This window comes from Nannobrachium achirus (assembly GCF_963921795.1).
Source record: "Nannobrachium achirus genome assembly, chromosome: 11".
Lineage (NCBI taxonomy): Eukaryota > Metazoa > Chordata > Actinopteri > Myctophiformes > Myctophidae > Nannobrachium > Nannobrachium achirus.
The window spans coordinates 64,440,574-64,465,924 of NC_137820.1; the positions used below are offsets into that span (position 1 = coordinate 64,440,574).

Sequence of the window (25,351 nt, forward strand, 5' to 3'; positions counted from 1 at the left end):
TTTTTTTGGTTTTTTTTCTAAGTAAAAGTCGCCCAAAGTCGCTTGGCAGGGAAGCCCATAGTGAGAAAGTTGCTCTAAAAGTCGCCTGGCACTGTATGAGTTAAGAGCCACGCCCACACTCCACACAACGGACATGAAGCCTCCACAAAACGGACATGAAGCCTCCACAAAACGGACATGTTTGAAGCAAGCCTGATTCGCCCCCTGTCGCCACTGGGGGGCACTGTTCACTAATATATGAGACAGCAATGTGTTCACTGCTCTTTAGCACATTTCAAGTTGCCAAATGTTATAGAGCAGCAGTCCTGCCTGAGCGCCCGGAGGGCGCAAAGTCCTAGGAATGGAGCGGCGGCGCAGCCGCCGCAAATTTCTAGTAGGTAATATATGGATAAAGTGGTTAAAATGCCCCCTGGGATGATTTTAACTCATTGGAAAAAAGAGGAAGCACCTGCATTTAAACACTGGCTTAATGAAATGACTAGTACACTTCATCTTGAGAGAATACGATATTCACTTAAAGACAGACAGGCACAATTTGATAAGATCTGGCTGCCCCTTGTCCGTTACCTGAGTAGAAGGATGATGTTATTTTAAACGGACTGTTTATTCGAATGCATGTCCATTGAACAATTCATTTTGATTCTCTATTATGCGTTTCGTCACTGAGCAGTAGGGGTGGGAGGGAGGGTATGAAGGGGTTGTTTTTTTGTCATATGTTAATTTGTTTTGTATTTTATTTCTTGTTTGTTTTCAGCTCTTCTTTTCTCTTTCTTTTCTTCCTTAAATATGCTGACACAGAAAATTGTTAATCTGATAACATGTCCATTTTGTTGTTCAATTCAATTCAATTTTATTAAAGTGTCAAATCATAACAAGTTATCTCAAGACACTTTACAAAGGCTAAAGAGCCATGAGAGAGAGAGAGAGAGAGAGGAGAGAGGGAGAAACAAGGGAAAGACAAGGGAAAGACAACAAGGGGCACACACATACACAGGTCCTGCATGCGTATGTACAAGAACGAACGAACGAACGCACACACACACACACACACACACACACACAGGCGCTGCATGCGCATGCGTGTGTAGGGGGAGGGGAAGGGGAGGGGAAGGGGAGGTAAGGGTAGGGGGGGTGGGGGAAGGAGAGAGAGAACCCGAGCAGAACCTGTACCTGTGAGGTACCCCCTCGAGAGAACTCGAGCGGATACCTCACAGGCCCGAGGCCCCCACCCTGAGCAAGCAATTTGCGACAATGGTAACGAAAAACCCCCTCTTAAGGAGGAGGAAACGTCAGGCAGATCCTGACTCTGGGGTGAACAGCCGTGCTGCCTCGACCGAGTCGGGGGGACAGTAAGGAACAAAGAGAGAGCAAGAGATAGACACAGAGAGATCCAGGCAGGTCCACAGGCGTGCTTCATGGAGGCCCGGTCCGGAGTCACACTCTTGGTCTGCAGCTGAGTAGTCGAGTTTTAGTAGCAATCCCAGCAGCTGAGTTGTCGAGTTTTATGTTTTTAGGTTGTCGAGTTTCCAGGAACTGGAACTGTGGAGTGGGAGACAGAAAAGAAACTCCTGGGATGATCCCCGGAGTTCGAATTAGTGGCAGGCCTTATAATGGCAGGCACAGTGCTAGTTACAATTGCACCAATGTGACACAAACCCACACAACCAAAAGGGAAGAGAGGGAGGAGGGTTCCCCCTCCCCTCTGACCCATTATTCAGCCCAACCCAGTAACTTTGTAGGTTGGGATTAGGAGTGATTGTACGCTGTCTCACAGAGCCACGGCCTTTTGTCAGCCCGGCCATGGTGTCAACATGCACCCGGACATGAGTGAACGAACGAAGCAGCGAACGAACGAAGCAACGAACGAGTGCACGAACGAACGAACGAACGAACGAACGAACGAACCTAATTATAGGCTTTATCATAGAGAAACGTTTTTAATCTAGTCTTAAAAACACAAAGTGTGTCTGCCACACGGACAGAGACTGGGAGGAGGTTCCACAACTGAGGTGCCTGATACTTAAAAGCTCTGGCTCCTGTTCTGGCCTTAGGTATTTTTTTGGGAACGACAAGCATGTTTGCATATTGTGGACGCACCGGTCTAGCAGTACTGCGAGGCTCAATGAGCTCTTCAAGGTACTGCGGTGCCAGACCGTGATATGCTTTGTATGTGAGGAGGAGAATTTTAAATTCAATTCTGTATTTAACCGGGAGCCAGTGTAGAGATGCCAGGGAAGGAGTGATATGATCACTTCTTCTGGCTCCTGTCAATACACAAGCGGCAGCATTCTGGACTAGCTGTAGGCTGTTCAGAGACTTACTTGGGCAGCCTGATAATACTGAGTTGCAGTAGTCCAGCCTAGAGGTAACAAATGCATGGACTAGTTTTTCTGCATCGCTTTGAGACAGGATGCGCCTCACTTTAGCAATGTTACGCAGATGGAAGAAGGCAATCTTTGAGGTTTGCTTGATGTGAGAATGAAAAGACATATCTTGATAAAACATAACCCCCAGGTCGTTGACTTGGAGGAAGTGATAATCGAGGTGAATTCAGAGAGCTCGATTTGGGAGAGACTGTCCAAATACACACTAGGCTGCAAAGCCACTCCCGAGGCTGTAAGGTCCACATGTGGACCAGTAGGAGACAAAAGCAGTAGATCATCGATTTGATCTCTGATTTTCTTAATTTTATCATTAAAAAATCCCATGAAGTCATTACTACTGAGAGTTAGAGGAATACGCTGTTTCACAGAGTCACGGCCTTTTGTCAGCCCGGCTATGGTGTCAAAAAGGAACTTGGGATTGTTTTTATTTTCCTCTATTAGGGATGAATAGTAGGCAGTTCGGGCATTGCAAAGGGCCCTTCTATATAGCTTAAGGCTATTCTGCCATGCTATACAGGATTCGTCCTGTTTGGCTGAACGCCATATTTTTTCCAGTTTGCGTGAGGCTCGCTTAAGGCTTCTGGTTTCATTGTTATACCAGGGGGCTAACCTCTGTTGCTTTATTACCTTCTTTTTAAGAGGAGCAACAGAATCAAGTGTCGTAAGAAGCGAGCTTGTGACACTGTCAACAAGGTGATCAGTCTGAGAGGGACTATAAATATACATATCTTCAACTCGGTTGAAGCATATTGGACTAATGGCTAATGGCAGTTTTTCCTTGAATTTATTTATAGCTTTATCGGATAGACTTCTACCAAGGACATGTGTGTCCAATGGTGGGTAGTCCAATAGTGTGAACTCAAAGGTGATCAAATAGTGATCGGAGAGTTCCTTATCATGTGGGAAGACCACGAGATGTTCGATTTCAATGCCATACACCAAAACAAGGTCAAGGGTATGGTTGGCAACACTGGGAGAAACCGATAGAGTCGATTAATGAACTGAATGCCTTACCAAGGCTATCAGTTTCTACATCAATGTGTACGTTCAGATCCCCATTTAAAATAATCTTATTAGAGGCGAGGACCAGACTTGACAAGAATTCTGAGAATTCAGATAGAAATAGAGTGTAAGCGCCAGGTGGGCGGTACACTGTGACAAATAATAGTGGCTGTGATGATTTCCAGCTTGGATGTGAAAGATTAAGAACTAGGCTTTCAAATGACTTGTAAGTAAGTTTGGCTCCTGGACTAATAGCCAAACTGGAGCTGAAGATGGCTGCAACTCCACCTCCTGTCCGTCCTGTGTCACGAGGGATATGTGTATTAGTGTGACTTGGCAGGGTGGCTGTATTGAGACTGACATAGTCGAGCTCACTCAGCCATGTCTCTGTAAGACAGCAAACATCAAGGTGATTGTCCGATATGATTTCATTTACTGTTACACCTTTTTTGCTTAAAGATCTAATGTTCAGGAGCCCACACTTAATAGTTATATTTACTGGCATTACTGCATTGGTTTTGATCTGTACTAAGTTTGTATGCACAGATCCTTGTCCAGCTGGTATATTACGCCTAACTGGTCGAACAGTTATAATTGTTTTAATTTGGGTAGGTGGCTGCTCTGGTGGAAGCACAGAGAAGTGTGTAAGACTGCAACTCTGCTTTCTGGTCTCAACTCTGGTTGGTCATAGATTCTTGATAAAGTCATCCATGTTTTTGGAGATAGTCTGCGCACCATCCCAAGTTGGATGTATGCCGTCTCTCCCCATCAGACCAGATTTCCCCTGGAAGGTTTGCCACTGATCAATAAAGCCCACGTTATTATCTGGGCACCAACCTGACAACCAGCGGTTGAATGAAGCCATACGACTGTACATTTCATCATTAGTCATGTCTGGCAGGGGACCAGAGAAAATTACGGAGTCCGACATTGTCTTTGCATATGTGCACACTGACTCAACATTTATCTTAGTGATCTCCGATCTTTTGCGTCGTGTGTCATTGCCACCGCAGTGGATTATAATCTTATCATAGCGTTTAAATGTTTTACTTTTAGCAATTATTTTTAGGTTTGATTCAATGTCGCCCGCTCTGGCCCCGGGGATGCATTTAACTATGGTCCCTGGAGTCACTAGTTTCACGTTTCTCATTATAGAACTACCAATAACCAGAGTTGTATTCTTAATGACAGGTTTAGCCTGCTTAGAGGCTTTGTCATTGATCGGAGGTGGAGATAAATTCTCACTGACATGCTCAATGGGTGTATCAGTGAGTGGGGAAAATCTGTTAGAAACGTGAAGTGGTTGGTGTCCCGCGTGCTTTTGTTTACGTTTACGCTTCCCACCAGTAACATCCACCCAGCCATTCATGGGTTGTTTATGGGAGCCACGGCCGGCCGCCGTCGGCGACCGAAAGTGATTCCCCGTTCCCGGCCGCCCGTTAGCATAGTGCGGGCTAAAAGCACCTCTAGCTATGCTAGCTTCCAACTCAAAGAGCCTCGCTTCCAGCGCTGCAAACACCGTGCACCGGTCACAAACATCCGAGTCAACAAAGGAGTCGGGGTTGTAACTGTACATGAGACATACAGAGCAGGAGCGATGCCCCGAGCGATACTGGAACCAGGGGTCGGGAGGATAGGGGCGAAAAGCAATCGCCCGGCAGACAGGTTAGCTGCTAGGCTAAGGCTAAATGCTAGGCTAAGTTGCCCAGCCAACAGTATGGACCTCTGAACAGCAGAACGTCAGGCTAGGCAGTCAGCCCAAGTAGCGATAGGTCGCCACAGGGTACAGAGATAGTTTAGTTTAGTAGTTAGCAATGATAATGTGTGCTTAAGTCACAACAGCACGAGACGCAAAACAGGAAATGACGCGACAGGCTTACCGTCAAAGGGTCCGTGTAGCAACCAGTCTCAACCAGACTGTTGATAATCTGTTGACAATAAAATTTATTTAACAAAAAAAAAAGCCCCCTGGGACATCTGGGTGGTCCCTGGACCACACTTTGAGAACCACTGGTGTATATAAATAACATGAGTTCAAGCCAAACCAAAGTTTTGATATTTGCCATCTTATCTCATCATTTGCTTGAATGACAACATCCTCAGGCACAATAGGATAATCACTTCTGGGGTGTTATTTTTTTAATCCGTTATGGGAATGCAAATCTACCTAAATTGAATCTATATAGGCTGCTACATCATCAGATCAGCCATAATCTTGCTGATTACAGCTGCATTGTTTTATAAAACACCCCCCCCGGGGCTTGATGCAGTTAGGAGGCTGTTCTCCAGCTACAGTATGCTCACAGAAAATGACTATTTGTGTGATTAAAATTGTCACTGTCGGGCAGAAACCGTGTATGTCCATATTTAAACTTTTATGTTTTTAATTTTTAATTTTTTTTAATTAATTCCCTAGGCACTTCATTAATATGCGATGCGTTGTGAGCTCAAAATAATCCTTCCAAGATGGTTTTGTTTTGTTCGGCTTGTTTACGTTCATTTATGTTCTTTCACTCAAATGTATTGTCTTAAACTGGCATCTCCCCTAATGAGTTACTGTAGGGTGAGAAGTTCAGTCACACTGATGATAACATATCTATTGTTGTTGTCGGATGGAAACCGTTGTTCGTTTTGTGTTTATTATTTTAAAATGTATTCAAACTAGTGAAAATAGACGATCTGTAGACATTCGTTTATTTGTTTGACAGTCTCCCGTCAAACAAATGAATGCCTTTCTGGCTCTCGTATAGAGCAGGCGGTTCTCAAACTTTTTCATGTCAAGGACCCCCAAATTGATATATATTTGACTGCGGATCTCCCCATCTGACAGTATATTATGTGCCAGAGACCCTCAGAAGAAAATATTCAAGTTAAAGAAAAAAAAAAAATGCAATGTAAAAGCATATCGTATATATATATATATATTTGACTTTATTAGAGGTTTGCATAGGAAAAGGTACAGTTTCATGACAGTACAGTTCACTCACTGGTACAAGGTCAACTAAAAGGATTTACACTTCAAAAAAAGCTTTTCAAGCTGTTTCAGTTGGGGTCCTTTTTTTTTACTAATTTAACATTGAATGAATAAAATGAATAAAACAAAGTACTATGCAGAAAATATATTGTTTAAAAAAATCATAAAACACAATGCAAAATAAATGTTATTTACAATAGAGAGGTCAGGGGGAGGCAAGGATAGGCTTTGTTTTCAAGGAACTCTCCCCTAAGGACCCCTGGGGGTCCCCGGACCCCACTTTGAGAACCACCGGCATAGAGCACAGAAATCCTGACTTCACGTGGCTGGGGTCACAGGGTTATTCTCCCCACTCGTCATGTTTTGTATTAAATTACACCCTTATGCATCCGACCATCCTTAACCTTATCTGTAACCTACAGTCAACTGCCGCCACCAGCTGTAATTTGAGTTTTTGTTTTTTTCCATTTGTAGTCATAAATATTCATAATGGAACCGTGGCATAATCGCAATAATACACTCAAGGTCATGCAATATACCATGACAGGCAAGTGAAGTCGTATTAAAATGCTAAATAACGAGTATACGCTCCAAATTCAATCAGCATCATGCTGTATACAGTTACATGGCATATACAGCACAACACCACTAACAAGCCATTTTCTACTGATCAAAGTGTGATGATCATTTTTGACACTTTCCATTTGTATCACTATTGAAGACACAATAGATACGTTATGCCAGGGGTTCTCAAACTGTGGTTTGGGGTCCCCACATGATTTGCTTAATGTGCAACCTCGTTTCTAAATCATTTTGACTATTTTAACATAAATCTTCTCTTCTGGGGGTCCCTGGCACAAAACGTTTTCAGGTGGGGGTCCGTGGACAAACACATATCAATTTGAGGGTCCTTGACATGGGGAAAAAAAGAAAAGAGAACTACTAACATAACGTAATGCAGGGTTACCAACACTCCTGAATTCGGCTGGAGTCTCCTGAATTTTTACCCCATCTCCTGCCATGCCCCCCCAAACAAAAAAAAAACAAAAAAAGAAGAATCTCCTGAATTCTGACTGTCCAGTGTTGACAACCATAATGTAATGTATTGAATCTACCTGTCTGTGTCCTGCAGGTGATGTCTCATCAGGCGGGGGCGGGGCGCAGGTACCTCAGAGCCTTTGTGAGTGGCTTCTTCGTGGCCGTGCCTGTCACTGTCACCGTGCTGGACCGACTGGCCTACGTGGCCCGAGTGGAGGGAGCCTCTATGCAGGTAAATACACTGTAAATACACCGTCTCACCACTAGAGGGAGCCTCTATGCATGTAAATACACTGTCTCCCCAGTAGAGGGAGCCTCTATGCAGGTAAATACACTGTCTCCCCAGTAGAGGGAGCCTCTATGCAGGTAAATACACTGTAGAGGGAGCCTCTATGCAGGTACATAAAGTAACTAAAGTAAGAACATTTATTCATGTAATGGAGTAAAAGTTCAAGGTGCTATTACTTTACTTGATTATTTCCGTTTCTTGATACTTTGTCATTTCTACTCCACTACATGTCAGAGGCAAATGTTGTGCATTTATTTGACAGATTTATTTACTATCGTAATTGCTGGACTATAAGCCGCACCTGAATATAAGCCGCACCAGCTAAATTTAAAACAAAAACACATGTTTACATATATAAGCCGCACCTGACTATAAGCCGCAGGTGTCCTTCCTGCTTCCCGCTAGAGCGCCCCTGGTTGCCGTTAGCCGTTAAACATCTCTATATAAGCCGCACCGTTGTATAAGCTGCAGGGTTCAAAACATGGGGAAAAAGCCGCGGCTTATAGTCCGGCAATTACGGTAGTTACTTTGCAGATTTAGATTATTATTACGAAACTTACATTAACCAATTACGCCTATTTAGACTTAATCTATTTGAAAATGTACATGCTCAGGCATGATACGCTTGTGAACTGTTAGATTGGCTATTTTGGAGGGGGGAAAAGGTGAAATGGGGCACCGGGCACCCTGTATACTGACTAAGTACTTTTACTTTGATACTCTTTAGTACAGGGGTCTTCAACGTTTTCAGGCCAAGGACCCCTTAGTTGAGAGAGAGATGAAGCAGGGACCCCCACAACCTGTTCATAGATTCTATAGTTTCATTGTTTGACAGCACAATCATCATCAAATCAAATATTTAATACATTTGACCTTTCATTCTGTACATAGTCTGCTCTACACCAATCCTCTTTGCCAAAAATAGCCGATCTACAAGCTCACAACACTTGAGCTTATAGATCGGCTATTTTTGGCTAAAGTTCTCCGAATATGGACACTAGGTTTCAAGTGGTTAAATATAAAAAACTAAAAGATTTGGAGGACCCCCTGTAGTAACTCTGAGAACCCCCTAGGGGTCCCCGGACCCCCTGTTGAAGACCCATGCTTTAGTATATATTTTGATGCCAATAAAAAGTCACATTTTGAATACAGGACTTTCCACATTGTGACACAATGCTGCTTGGGTAAGATCTTCCACCACTGCACACATACTGTAGCCGGTTCAATAATAATAATGATGACGTCATTGTTGGGTGAAAACGTTCGTTTTTCATTTATCATTTTAAAAATGATTTAAACTAGTGAAAACAGCCGATCTACAAGCATACAACGCCTCGCATCGCGAGGCGTTGTGAGCTTGTAGATCTGCTGTTTTCACTACTTTTGTGCGACGGCCTTGTATGATGAAGCAGGGCTTTACTTTGCGAAAAAAATTACAAATCTAAAACTTGGAGATACAAGGTTTCCACCCGACAACGACGATAAGACACTTTACGTAATGCCTCACTAAAGCCACTCGGTTTATAACTCGAGATGGTTTTCTTACGGCTTTATGAAACAGGTTGGTTGGCCATCATTAGCTTTGAGCAGAGAACAGCACTGCACTGCACTGCACCAGAGCTTTACTTAAGAAGTTGCCTAATTATCGTAACAGCTTATAAACCCATTTAGAACGGGTACACATTATTGTGTGTCATTATTTTATGCTTTAACTATTGAAAAATAGCAGATATACCGCTGTGAGCTTGTAGATCTGCTATTTTTGAAGAATTGTGCACCCTATTGTGTTTTTCCCCTACCAAGACCTCCTACACAAAGTGACATCTGTAGCATAGGTGAGATGAAGATAGCCCTTACTCGGCTGGACCCCCGGAAAGCAAGTGGGCCGGACGGTATTCCAACCTGGCTGCTTAAGGAACAGGCAGAGGACCTGGCTCCGGTCATTACACATCTGGCCAACTGCTCTTACCAACAGGGGTGTGTTCCCGAAATATGGAAAGAGTCAAATGTCTGTCCCATACCCAAAGGTCAAGACCCTGGCTCAATCTCAGATTGGCGTCCCATCTCTCTAACCTCTTGTGTAGGGAAAACAATAGAACGTTTTGTTTTGAAAAAGCTTATGCCCACGGTGCTCAACGTGTGTAAAAACCAATATGCATATCTTCCCAAGCACAGTACCACAACGGCTTTAGTTAGAGCAATGCACACCTGGCTCACTGAAACCAACTCCAAACCAACAATGGTGAGAGTACTGTTGGCAGATATGTCTAAAGCTTTTGACCGGATTGATTATGGGACCCTGATGCAAAATATATTAGGTTTGGAACTGTGCCCATCTCTGATAGCCTGGCTACACAGTTACATCACAGGGAGGAGACAAAGAGTGGTGGCAAATGGAACCCACAGCCCCTGGATTGAGGTTACATCTGGGGTGCCACAAGGGGGGGTAGTTTCCCCTTATATCTTCCTCCTCTACATGGCTACCCGGGATGCTGTGTTTGAGGACACCCTTGATGTTGGATATGCAGATGATATCGGGCTGTCGAGAGCGATCCCCATAGCCAACATCATGTCAGACACATCAATGTGCCTGGAGGCAAAAAGGCTGGACGAATGGGCAGCAAAAAATAAAATGATGCTCAATGGGAAAAAGTCAGTGGAACTCCGGATATGTTTTGCACGGGACCCACCACAACCTCCCCCGCTGATGCTGGGGGGACAGGAGGTACCCGTTGTGACAACAACAAAGTATCTAGGATACCACCTTGACAACAACCTGACTGGAGATGTGCATATTGAGAAGACAGTAAAAACTGCCTCCAAGCGGCTGCACTATCTCACGATCATGGCTAGACACGGACTACCTGCAGATGACCTCATCACCATCTACACCACTCTCATCAGGCCGTGTCTGGAATACAGCTCAGTGCTCCTGGTGGGCTGCTCTAAAAAACAACAAGCAGAGCTAGAGCGAGTCCAGAAACGTGCCTGTAAAATTATTAGAAGGAGAGCTGGTAACATCTCACAACCCCTACCATCACTCCAGACCAGGAGGGAGGAGGCTGCAGTGAAGCTGGTCAGGGACATGCATGAGAAGCAACATCCTCTACATGACCTGCTACCACAAACAAGAGGAAGCTCCACTGCCAGGACACTCAGAAACCAACATGAGCTGGACGAACCAGGGCCCACGGCCAAAACAAACAGAGTTAAAAACTCTACCCTGTACGCCGCAGTTAGGCTGTATAATGACACTTTATAGAAACACAATATGGTCACCATGAACTGATACATGTTTCTTACTTCTGCTGCCATGGAATATTTTTAAACTTCATGAATTGCTTGCTTATTACATATTTTTATTGTTGTATTTTGTAAAGTTCTGCCGTTTTTCAGTGGGGCCCTGGCTCCACTGCAAGCATGAATTAATAAACTCAAATCAAATCAAATCAATTGTGAAAATTAGAATTTTGACCCGATTCTATAAGTGTCTTTTGAATCCTTCTAAGGTTTTTTGAAAAACCTATGTTTCTATGTCAGCAATCTGGCCAGCCATCGTCAAAGAAAAGCTCCTTTTCACTTTAACTGGAGCTCAGTTAGTCTGTTCTTGAGAGACTACTATGTCAGTGGTTCTCAAACCTTTTCATGTGAAACTGATATTTATTTGGCCACGGACCCCCATCTCAAAACATTAATTCCAGGGACCACCCAGAAGCAAAATTTGAGTTACAAATGTTCGCTTAAAAAAATACATATATTCAAAGATTTGCAAATATTTTCACGACTTTTTCAAAAATAGCAGATATACAAGCTCACAGCGCGGCACCGAGTGCCTTGCTGTGAGCTTGTATATCTGCTATTTTTCAATAGTTATAGCGTTTAAACCTAAAGTTTGCAATCACCATACCTGTTTTTACTTGGGTTTTAAACATTCCTTGGGTAAGACTCATTACTATGCCCCTCGCATGTGGAACTGTCTACAATCTGCTTTACAATTTGAGAACTTCATTTGATCGCTTTAAATGAAAAAAGGCCGATGAGATCTGTCTGCGCTTGCAATCGTTGAAACTCTGAAACGTTGTCTATTACTAATTTGTTTTGTTTCATTTTATGCTGTTTACTGTAATCAGGGAAAAGGGAGCTTGCTTTCAATTTACTGAATAAATAAAGGTGAAATGAAAACATGCCTTGTACAGGCTACTATATATATATATATATATATATATATAGGGGTGATCTAAAAGCCAAGTGGATAGAAACAGTGAAATCCCCAGAGTTGTACATACTGTAATGCACAGTGTAAAACTGTTTAGCATGCATTGTTTTCTCGGGGTTAATTGGTGTGCTTTGGATTGTAGACAGCAGGATAAATTGTTTTTGTTATTTATATAAAATGTAAATTAAACCTGGATCATTGAGTGGGGCACTTACAAACCAGGCACAATTTATGGCTGTTACTTCATGCGGTGGTTCTTAATGTGGGGTCCGGGGACCCCCAGGCGTCTCCAGCTAATTTAGTTAAAATAGCATCAAAATAATTTGAGTTTGCTAGTTTTGAATAATCTTGAAAATGTGTGCAAATCTTTTAATGTAAGTAAGTCATCTTTTACTGCTGCTGTAATAATAATCAAATAGAAGCCACCATATAAGACTTGTTGAGTCACTTTAGGCCTGTCAAAGTCATTACATCACTGCCTGATCACATAAAGTACCTCAAAATTAGACTTAAAGCGGCACTATATTTCACTTTATTTTTCATGAATAAATCCAATCTTTATGGTAGAGTATGTTAATACAATATAACTTATACAATTGGGGTGGTTGTATGTTGTCTCCCTGCTATCCATCGAGCCATTTAGACCTGTCTCACCTCGACACATGATCTGACACACATCCTATTAGATTCAATTCATCCTGTGTAGTCAGGGGATATCTTAAAAAAGTCCTGGAATAAATTACTTACCGAAATAATCCTTCACCAATGTGTTTGTAAAGGTGTCTAGTAACACATCTCACAAAGACTGAAGTTCAGTTTAACCATACAGGATAAAACACACCAGAATAAATATGCTTTAAGTAGCATGTGATTCTGAATCCATTGCAAGCATTTGTTTTGCACGAAAAACATTCCTTGTTGTAAAGGCAGCTCCCACAAAACTGAGAAAAGTGATGGATAGTTGTGTGGGGGCGTTTTTAGCCCAAGGAATGCTTTTTGTGCAAAACAATGGATTCAGAATCATGAAAAACCCCTAGTTTGACCCCTCACATGCGATTTAAAGCATATTTATTTTGGTGTGTTTTATCCTGTATAGTTAATTTAATGGGACCCCAACTTTCAGCAGCTGTCACTGCATTTCAGTCTTTATGAGATGTGTTACTAGACACCTTTACAAACACATTGGAACACAAGAAATGTTTTGGTAAGGAATTTATTCCAGGATTTGACACTATCTCTGAAGATATCCCCTGACTTGTGCGCAAGCAGGCATGATCTATTGGCTCAATGGTAAAGATGTCAGCACTTGCACAGGAAACCAGGTTCAAATCCCCAGTAGAAGAGGACAGTTACAAAGTGCAGCTTTAAGAACGGCTCTTTAGTGAATGTACAACAGTTATTCTGATGTCTGCTGGCTGGCTAACAAATCCAAGTCTCACACAAGAGAAAATTGAACGCTTATGCAATTTCACCCCAAGCCCAATTTTAAGCACAGAAAAATAGATTATCCAGGACAGGCTGTGTCTACACAAGTGGTTTTGCAAAAATGTAATTTGACAGGTGGTTTGAAAGGCCTGCTCTAACAAGAGTCTAGCAAATGCACCATCCCAGAGACATTAAACCATATCCATGCTTTCAGGCAGAAACCTCTTATCTCCATATCACTTTAACGTTTTGTCTTTTTTCGTCAGTTAACTCCCTTCTTTATCATACTACGTTGTCGCACAAAAGCAGCAAAATATGCAGATCCACAAGCTTAAACGCAACGTGTTTTCAGCTTGTAGATCGTTTTTTTTGCTATTTTTTTATTTGAATTCTGGAAAGTACGTTTTTTGGACCAGACAGAGAAGATTAAATGTTATCGATGCTGTCAGGCAGTGACCTTGTATCTCCATATTTCAACTTATTACGTGTTTTTTTTCCTGTTAATTAACTCATATTATGCCATAAACGTACTATACGTCTTTGATCTCCAGTGCCATAAACGCACTTTACGTCTTTTTAATTAATCAAAAGTTTTATCTTTCATACCATAATTTTAATTTAAAAAAAATCGCTCCAAACGTTAGCCTAAAGCCTCCGTGACCGGAGCGCCACGACCGATTTGACTGTAGCACCGGTGAACACAATCCGACGGGAAACCGGTATAACCGAACATTGGTTCCCGTCCACATTAGCGTTAGCTATACACGTTCGTTTATACACTTGCCGTGCTTCCCAGACGAAGTATAAGTACTCAAAAAACTCGAAAAAATAACGCGAATCTAACCGTGCCATCCATTCGGCGATCAGAGCTCTTGATAGCGATCGCCAGGGCTCTGAAGTGTGTAGCATGTTAGCAAAAAGGCCTGGCCAAAATGTAAACAACTAGGCCCGGACCAAAAAAGAATGGACGTGTCTCTTCCTTCTTCTATTTGTCCATCAGATAGTAGGAGACCACCACCTGGTGGTTTTCAAAGGCCATTGCACTCTAGAGAACACACAGGCCCAATGACAGCATAAACATATGATGATGATCAAGACATCTTACACATGTTCTATTGAAGCCCAAATCTAATGATAGGATATATATATATATATATATATATAAATATACATTTTTTCCTTTGTAAGAGGGGTAGTGTGGCTTTCGATAGAAGCATAGATTTATATATGTAATTTAAGTACAAAATATGATTTTGGCCCCCATAAAAAGGTAAAACTAAACAAAATGGATGGCACCAGTTTTGTAGATTTTTAATAAAGGGTGGCATTCAGTGGGTTTAATGCCCATACATGTAGTACAAGTCACGAGTGTTGCGACAAAACTCAACACGTCACATCAACAAAACTCAACACGTCCCATCAACAAAACTCAACACGTCACATCAACAAAACTCAACACGTCACATCAACAAAACTCAACACGTCACATCAACAAAACTCAACACGTCACACCAGTAAGACTCCCTAATCGGGAGATAAGCGACCAAATATCCACAAATATCCACAAATATCACAACCTCCACCTCTCACGTCATACGGGTAGCCATAGTTACACCTGGAATGTTGAATCTCCATATATGGAGATAACCTACGCATCACACAAAGTCTGACCTCACCAGCCCATACTTGGGCATGGACGACTTATATCTCCATATACGGAGATGGCCATATATGGAGATACGATGACATCACAGAGTCCACAGCTGATGATGTGGCGTGATGTCATACAATACACAAACAAGCCCTATATAAAGGGGCAATTCTCACCAGGGAAGAGAGCATTGCCTGGAATGTTGAATCTCCATATATGGAGATAACCTACGCATCACACAAAGTCTGACCTCACCAGCCCATACTTGGGCATGGACGACTTATATCTCCATATACGGAGATGGCCATATATGGAGATACGATGACATCACAGAGTCCACAGCTGATGATGTGGCGTGATGTCATACAATAAACAAACAAGCCCTATATACTGATGCGATACGGACATCACAGAGTCCACAGCTGATGATGTGGCGTGATGTCATACAATAAACAAACAAGCCCTATATACTGATGCGGAGATATGAGCAGGGCAAAGGTGTGACGTGTGACCGACCGACCGACCGACCGACGGACGGACGGACGGCCGGTGGAGGTTTTCATTGCGACCGTCAGGGAGCAGTTTACTATGAAAACCTCCACCGGCCGTCCGTCCGTCCGTCGGTCGGTCGGTCGGTCGGTCACACGTCACACGTCACACCTTTGCCCTGCTCATATCTCCGCATCAGTATATAGGGCTTGTTTGTTTATTGTATGACATCACGCCACATCATCAGCTGTGGACTCTGTGATGTCATCGTATCGCATCAGTATATAGGGCTTGTTTGTTTATTGTATGACATCACGCCACATCATCAGCTGTGGACTCTGTGATGTCATCGTATCTCCATATATGGCCATCTCCGTATATGGAGATATAAGTCGTCCATGCCCAAGTATGGGCTGGTGAGGTCAGACTTTGTGTGATGCGTAGGTTATCTCCATATATGGGGATTCAACATTCCAGGCAATGCTCTCTTCCCTGGTGAGAATTGCCCCTTTATATAGGGCTTGTTTGTGTATTGTATGACATCACGCCACATCATCAGCTGTGGACTCTGTGATGTCATCGTATCTCCATATATGGCCATCTCCATATATGGAGATATAAGTCGTCCATGCCCAAGTATGGGCTGGTGAGGTCAGACTTTGTGTGATGCGTAGGTTATCTCCATATATGGAGATTCAACATTCCAGGTGTAACTATGGCTACCCGTATGACGTGAGAGGTGGAGGTTGTGATATTTGTGGAGATAAGCGACCAACGGTCGCTTATCTCCCGATTAGGGAGTCTTACTGGTAGTAAGCTGCTCCCTGACGGTCGCAATGAAAACCTCCACCGGCCGTCCGTCCGTCCGTCGGTCGGTCGGTCGGTCGGTCACACGTCACACGTCACACCTTTGCCCTGCTCATATCTCTGCATCAGTATGACATCACACTGCTAGCTTCGCTGCTGGTGATGTCACTAGCTATGATGTCACTGTGACTGTGCACCATGCCCAAATTTGGAGATCATGTGTGGCAAAATATCAACAAACGAGTGAAAGGCCTTTATCAAGTAACCATAGCAACTAAAAATCAACAAATTGTGCAAAGTGAAATATCTTTATCTGGTAACCATAGAAACCAAAATAATCAACAAATATGAGTATTTGTCCCCTTGTAGTATAGATAGATGTGGGAATGGCTGACACAGAACTCCATATTTGGACATAGAAGTGACAGACAGATGATATCTCCATATATGGGCATAAAAGGGCATGGCTGATGGCTGAGGACTGTGTGATGTCATCATATCTCCATATATGGAGACATAAGTTGCTCATGCCCAAATATGGGCTGGTGAGGTCAGACTTAGTGTGATGCGTAGGTTATCTCCATATATGGAGATTCAACTTCAATGAGTATATAAGACCGGCATTATCTACCGACAGCTGCTATAAGCCAACCCTGGCGATAAGGTCTGAGTCAAAGAAATGCTTCTTTCCTGGCAAGAATTGCCCCTTTATACTGTAGGGCTCGTTTGTGTATTGTATGACATCACGCCACATCATCGGCTGAGGACTGTGTGATGTCATCATATCTCCATATATGGAGACATAAGTTGCTCATGCCCAAATATGGGCTGGTGAGGTCAGACTTAGTGTGATGCGTAGGTTATCTCCATATATGGAGATTCAACTTCAATGAGTAACCATGGCAAACTGTCAACTGCCCGTATGTCTTGATAATTGGTAAAACAAATTTTTTGGCCTATTTGTGGAGATAAGCGACCAACGGTCGCTTATCTCCCGATTAGGGAGTCTTACTGGTCATACTAAACTGCGACCTTACGGTCGCAATCAACAAATCCCAAGTACTATGCAGAACGACCCATTTCAAGTTTTTAATGTACAACAATATTTAGAAAATAGGTCTACAAGCTGACAGTCCTCGTCCCTTATATTCCCATAGGTTATATGGAGATCTCAGTGTTTGTCAGTCCTTGTTCATTTATGCCCATATATGGACATCTCTATATCTACTGTAACAGTCCTTGTCCCTTTATGCCCATATATGGAGATCTCTTAACTGTAAGTCCTTGTCCCTTTTATGCCCATATATGGATATTCCTGATGTCATCAGTATATGAACATATATGGGCTTTCTGATATGCCCATATATGGAGATCTCTTAACTGTAAGCCCTTGTCCCTTTTATGCCCATATATGGATATCCCTGATGTCATCCGTATATGCCCATATATGGGCTTTCTAATATGCCCATATATGGAGATCTCTGTATCTCCATATATGGGTATAAAAGGATACTTCAGGTCTGACATCAGGTTTGTTTATATTGGGTTGCTAGGTTTGACATCACAAACTCTATGGGCCATCTGACCTAGAAATCTATATTTGGGCATAGATGACTCATCGTGACCTCATCACACGTCGACCGCACGTGTGACGTGCGGTCGACCGCACGTGTGACCGACGTACGGCCGGTGGAGGTTTTCATACTAAACTGCGACCTTACGGTCGCAATAACCAGTAAGACTCCCTAATCGGGAGATAAGCGACCGTTGGTCGCTTATCTCCACAAATAGGCCAAAAGTTTGTTTTACCAATTATTACACTCTATGTGAACATTTACATCAACAAATCCCAAGTACTATGCAGAACGACCCATTTCAAGTTTTTAATGTACAACAATATTTAGAAAATAGGTCTACAAGCTGACAGTCCTCGTCCCTTATATTCCCATAGGTTATATGGAGATCTCAGTGTTTGTCAGTCCTTGTTCATTTATGCCCATATATGGACATCTCTATATCTACTGTAACAGTCCTTGTCCCTTTATGCCCATATATGGAGATCTCTTAACTGTAAGTCCTTGTCCCTTTTATGCCCATATATGGATATTCCTGATGTCATCAGTATATGAACATATATGGGCTTTCTGATATGCCCATATATGGAGATCTCTTAACTGTAAGCCCTTGTCCCTTTTATGCCCATATATGGATATCCCTGATGTCATCCGTATATGCCCATATATGGGCTTTCTAATATGCCCATATATGGAGATCTCTGTATCTCCATATATGGGTATAAAAGGATACTTCAGGTCTGACATCAGGTTTGTTTATATTGCGTTGCTAGGTTTGACATCACAAACTCTATGGGCCATCTGACCTAGAAATCTATATTTGGGCATAGATGACTCATCGTGACCTCATCACACGTCGACCGCACGTGTGACGTGCGGTCGACCGCACGTGTGACCGACGGACGGCCGGTGGAGGTTTTCATACTAAACTGCGACCTTACGGTCGCAATAAACAAACAAGCCCTATATACTGATGCGGAGATATGAGCAGGGCAAAGGTGTGACGTGTGACGTGTGACCGACCGACCGACGGACGGCCGGTGGAGGTTTTCATTGCGACCGTCAGGGAGCAGTTTACTATGACCAGTAAGACAAATATCACAACCTCCACCTCTCACGTCATACGGGTAGCCATAGTTACACCTGGAATGTTGAATCTCCATATATGGAGATAACCTACGCATCACACAAAGTCTGACCTCACCAGCCCATACTTGGGCATGGACGACTTATATCTCCATATACGGAGATGGCCATATATGGAGATACGATGACATCACAGAGTCCACAGCTGATGATGTGGCGTGATGTCATACAATAAACAAACAAGCCCTATATACTGATGCGATACGATGACTTATCGCCAGGGTTGGCTTATAGCAGCTGTCGGTAGATAATGCCGGTCTTATATACTCATTGAAGTTGAATCTCCATATATGGAGATAACCTACGCATCACACTAAGTCTGACCTCACCAGCCCATATTTGGGCATGAGCAACTTATGTCTCCATATATGGAGATATGATGACATCACACAGTCCTCAGCCATCAGCCATGCCCTTTTATGCCCATATATGGAGATATCATCTGTCTGTCACTTCTATGTCCAAATATGGAGTTCTGTGTCAGCCATTCCCACATCTATCTATACTACAAGGGGACAAATACTCATATTTGTTGATTATTTTGGTTTCTATGGTTACCAGATAAAGATATTTCACTTTGCACAATTTGTTGATTTTTAGTTGCTATGGTTACTTGATAAAGGCCTTTCACTCGTTTGTTGATATTTTGCCACACATGATCTCCAAATTTGGATAAAGGCCTTTCACTCGTTTGTTGATATTTTGCCACACATGATCTCCAAATTTGGGCATGGTGCATTGTATGACATCACGCCACATCATCAGCTGTGGACTCTGTGATGTCATCGTATCTATATGAGCAGGGCAAAGGTGTGACGTGTGACGTGTGACGTGTGACCGACCGACCGACCGACCGACGGACGGACGGACGGCCGGTGGAGGTTTTCATAGTAAACTGCTCCCTGACGGTCGCAAAAACCTCCACCGGCCGTCCGTCGGTCATATATGGCCATCTCCGTATATGGAGATACCAGTAAGACTCCCTAATCGGGAGATAAGCGACCGTTGGTCGCTTATCTCCACAAATATCACAACCTCCACCTCTCACGTCATACGGGCAGCCATAGTTACACCTGGAATGTTGAATCTCCATATATGGAGATAACCTACGCATCACACAAAGTCTGACCTCACCAGCCCATACTTGGGCATGGACGACTTATATCTCCATATACGGAGATGGCCATATATGGCGTGATGTCATACAATTAGACCCTCCAGAAAAACGCGGGCAAAAATCCTTGATTATGCGGGCTAAAATCCTTGATTTTGCGGGCAAAAATCCTTGATTATGCGGTGAATTATGCGGAGTTTTTATGTGAATTTATGCGATGACAATGCGAAACTATGCGAAATATGCGGGAACTTGTGAAAGTTGCGATTAAATGCGAAATTATGCGAAATATGCGGGAACTTAAAAAACATATTTATAGCCTATATACAGTATATATATAATACAAATTACAGTACACTGGCTATTTGGAAATAGACAATCTACAAGCTCACAACATCACTAAAGAGACATGTGTATATCTGCTATTTTCAAAGTAGTCAAAACACAAATTTAAGGGTCCTTGAGTGAATTGAGAAATGCAAAACAGACTTTTGACTGCCTTTCATTATTTTCAAGGCAAAAAAGCAAACCTCTGTCAAATATCTGCAATTTAATTACCTTAATAGGCTACATCAAGGCAAAAATAATTACCCTATGGCCTATGTGATTGCTAAGGATACAGCTCACTGCTAAAGCAAAACTCTGGTTTATTTATGTGGTTTTGCTCTCTCTAAAGGAATTTAAGGGATTAAAATGTTATGCATTCAATTGCTGTTCCTATCCATCCATGGAATACTGCGTGCTACTTTTTTCGGAGAGGTGCTCGTTTGCTTTGAACGGCAACGACGCAACGTTTCAAACGGAGTACAATGGAGACCTCAAAACCAGTAGGATAAACTTTAATTTGTCGTTTCTTGAAGTTTGAGGACCGAGGAAGAGTGTGTTGTAGCGTCACGTTGGCGAGAGCCAACGCACATACCGCGACATAGCCTACATTATACCTGCATCTCTCTCTCTCTCTGTCTGCCTGCAGATCCTCGCGTGCAGCGTGCACGCAATCGCACGGCGCGCACACACACACACACACACACACACACACACACACACACACACACACAGGGAGAGAGAGAGAGAGAGGAGCCACTGGTCTGGTTTCACAGCGCATCATTGTTTTGCCTCTGTTTTGTGTCTGAACGTGATGAACGGTGAAGCGATAACTTTATACTTTTATGCGAAAAAGTGCGGGGATTGTGAAATCAAGCGATGCCCGCATATTTCGCATATTTTCCGCGGAAATATGCGGTGAATATGCGGGGATTGTGAAATCATGCGAGCCCCCGCATAATCAGCGGCATTTATTGATTATTGCGGGAAATTCTGCGATCGCATAATCGCGTTTTTCTGGAGGGTCTATACAATACACAAACGAGCCCTACAGTATAAAGGGGCAATTCTTGCCAGGTAAGAAGCATTTCTTCGACTCAGACCTTATCGCCAGGGTTGGCTTATAGCAGCTGTCGGTAGGATCATATATGGATTCTGTTAGTGTGGATCTCCTAACAGGGCATCATCTGGGATACAATCCCTTTTATGCCCATATATGGAGATCCCTAACAGAATCCCTTTCATGCCCATGTATGGAGATCCCTAACAGAATCCCTTTTATGCCCATATATGGAGATCCCTAACAGCATCCCTTTTATGCCCATATATGGAGATCACTAACAGCTAACAGAATCCCTTTTATGCCCATATATGGAGATCCCTAACAGAATCCCTTTTATGCCCATATATGGAGATCCCTAACAGAATCCCTTTTATGCCCATATATGGAGATTCCTAACAGAATCCCTTTTATGCCCATATATGGAGATCCCTAACAGAATCCCTTTTATGCCCATATATGGAGATCCCTAACAGAATCCCTTTTATGCCCATATATGGAGATCCCTAACAGAATCCCTTGTATGCCCATATATGGAGATCCCTAACAGAATCCCTTTTATGCCCATATATGGAGATCCCTAACAGAATCCCTTTTATGCCCATATATTATGGAGAAATCCCTGCTCTGAGTATCTGACATCAGTGTGATGTCACCTGTTTATGCCCATATATGGAGATCCCTGCTCTGCGTATCTGGTTGCTATGGTAAACAGTTGGTTGCTAGGGTAAAAAACATGGTTGCTATGGTAAACAGTTGGTTGCTAGGGTAAACAGTTGGTTGCTAGGGTAAAACCATGGTTGCTAAGGTGGTTGCTAACGTACACTAACAAACCAGCAACAACAGACTGTTGCCACAGCAACGTACACAAAGGTTTGTGTACACATGTGGTGTGATGTCATACTGATGCGGAGATATGAGCAGGGCAAAGGTATGACGTGTGACGTGTGACCGACCGACCGACCGACGGACGGACGGCCGGTGGAGGTTTTCATAGTAAACTGCTCCCTGACGGTCGCAATAAGTCGTCCATGCCCAAGTATGGGCTGGTGAGGTCAGACTTTGTGTGATGCGTAGGTTATCTCCATATATGGAGATTCAACATTCCAGGCAATGCTCTCTTCCCTGGTGAGAATTGCCCCTTTATATAGGGCTTGTTTGTGTATATGTATCTCCATATATGGCCATCTCCGTATATGGAGATATAAGTCGTCCATGCCCAAGTATGGGCTGGTGAGGTCAGACTTTGTGTGATGCGTAGGTTATCTCCATATATGGAGATTCAACATTCCAGGTGTAACTATGGCTACCCGTATGACGTGAGAGGTGGAGGTTGTGATATTTGTGGAGATAAGCGACCAACGGTCGCTTATCTCCCGATTAGGGAGTCTTACTGGTAGTAAACTGCTCCCTGACGGTCGCAATCAACAAAACTCAACACGTCACATCAACAAAACTCAACACGTCACATCAACAAAACTCAACACGTCACATCAACAAAACTCAACACGTCACATCAACAAAACTCAACACGTTGCATTGCTGTCGGGCAGAAACCTCCATCTCCATATCAACTAGTACCAGTAAGACTCCCTAATCGGGAGATAAGCGACCGTTGGTCGCTTATCTCCACAAATAGGCCAAAAGTTTGTTTTACCAATTATTACACTCTATGTGAACATTTACATCAACAAATCCCAAGTACTATGCAGAACGACCCATTTCAAGTTTTTAATGTACAACAATATTTAGAAAATAGGTCTACAAGCTGACAGTCCTCGTCCCTTATATTCCCATAGGTTATATGGAGATCTCAGTGTTTGTCAGTCCTTGTTCATTTATGCCCATATATGGACATCTCTATATCTACTGTAACAGTCCTTGTCCCTTTATGCCCATATATGGAGATCTCTTAACTGTAAGTCCTTGTCCCTTTTATGCCCATATATGGATATTCCTGATGTCATCAGTATATGAACATATATGGGCTTTCTGATATGCCCATATATGGAGATCTCTTAACTGTAAGCCCTTGTCCCTTTTATGCCCATATATGGATATCCCTGATGTCATCCGTATATGCCCATATATGGGCTTTCTAATATGCCCATATATGGAGATCTCTGTATCTCCATATATGGGTATAAAAGGATACTTCAGGTCTGACATCAGGTTTGTTTATATTGGGTTGCTAGGTTTGACATCACAAACTCTATGGGCCATCTGACCTAGAAATCTATATTTGGGCATAGATGACTCATCGTGACCTCATCACACGTCGACCGCACGTGTGACGTGCGGTCGACCGCACGTGTGACCGACAGACGGCCGGTGGAGGTTTTCATACTAAACTGCGACCTTACGGTCGCAAAGACGCCTCAGGGCGACATGCAACCTGTCTTGGCCAGTGATGTATATCGGACCAATTACCAATATCTGGAGACCCCTGGTACCCATATATGGAGATATGCTGTGAGAACCTAAACATGCTTACATTATTCATACAATCCCTTTTATGTCCATACATGGAGATCCCTGTCTGTAGAACCAGCCACACAGATATGGTCTGTCTTGGCCATATGTGGATTCTGTTAGTGTGGTATGTTGCCGATATGGCCTCCATATATGGGCATTCCCATATGAAGTCCTGTTAGATATGGGCTTAATATTGATGACATCAGGGATCTCCATGTATGGGCATAAAAGGGATTCTGTTAGTGTGGTTCCCCTGACATCACAGTGAAGTCAGAGTGTGATGTCAGAGCGGCAAACCCATTCTGTTAGAGTCACTGTGACATGTCAGGGGAATAACTGTGTCAGGCGTTAGGGACAGACAGACAGACAGACAGACAGACAGACAGACAGACAGACAGACAGACAGACAGACAGACAGACAGAGATTATGGTCAAGCTGTAACCGTTCACATACTAAACTGCGACCTACGGCCGCAATAACTATAACCTTTTTGTGTTTTTACATAAATGAACGCCCTTGATCATATTACAGGGTCACACAAAAGTATCAAAATAGCAAATCCACAAGCTTGAAGCGCGGTGCGAACTGCGAAGCTTGTAGATCTCGTTGTGAAGTAACAGTTTTGGACATGCTGTGTGAGGTTTCCTCCCGACAGAGACGATATAGAAACCACAGTCTAAAACGTTTCAAACACTGTCTCTATTGATTGATCTGCTAAGTACCGGGGAATGAGAGCTCAATAGCTATCTTCTCCTGGCACCACTCTTGCTCTCCTGCTCACCGGTGCAACGGAATGCTGTGGAAATTACACAGCGGCTGTTTGTACACCATGCTGTAGTTCAATCGATATAAAGACATGGTGCGCTTCTCTATTGTCTCTGCAATTTGGGGTTTTGGAAGTGTTCATCTTGGCCCTTCTTCAGCTAACTATTAAACTATTAGAACGGTGGTCACTAGGGTCTAATTAGCTATTGCTAGGGTTTAATAGTACACTACACCAGGGGTTTTCAAAGTGGGTGACGGGGCACCCTGGGGTGCCGCGACGGCAGTCCAGGGGTGCCGCGAGATCATTTGATAATATTTGGGATTTATTTGGACACTTATTTAGTATCATTTTAAACTTGAAGTACAAAGTTATTTTCAGTCAGTTCTAACCAAAATGGCAATTATCTCAACGTTTTCCTCGTAACATAATCACTAAAATATCGTCACTGTCAGGGCAGAAACCTTGTACCTCCAAGTTTCAAATGTGTACGTCTTTTGGTAAAGCAAAGCCCTGCTTCATCATACAAGACCGTCGCACAAAACTAGTGAAAACAGCCGATCTACAAGCACTGTGCACTTGTAGATCTGCTGTTTTCATTAGTTTAGTACATTTATAG

The 25,351-nt window shown here is 43.0% G+C and overlaps 1 protein-coding gene across 1 annotated transcript in view; it reads left to right on the forward strand.

Annotated features, from left to right (window-relative positions):
* The window catches only part of immp2l (inner mitochondrial membrane peptidase subunit 2), a 343,336-nt gene that overhangs the window by 34,156 nt on the left and 283,829 nt on the right, over positions 1 to 25,351 (forward strand). The window contains exon 2 of the mRNA XM_080737360.1: positions 7,493 to 7,630. Within this exon, the coding sequence (XP_080593486.1) occupies positions 7,496 to 7,630 (135 nt within the window). The 5' untranslated portion in view covers positions 7,493 to 7,495. The remainder of the gene's footprint in view (positions 1 to 7,492; positions 7,631 to 25,351) is intronic.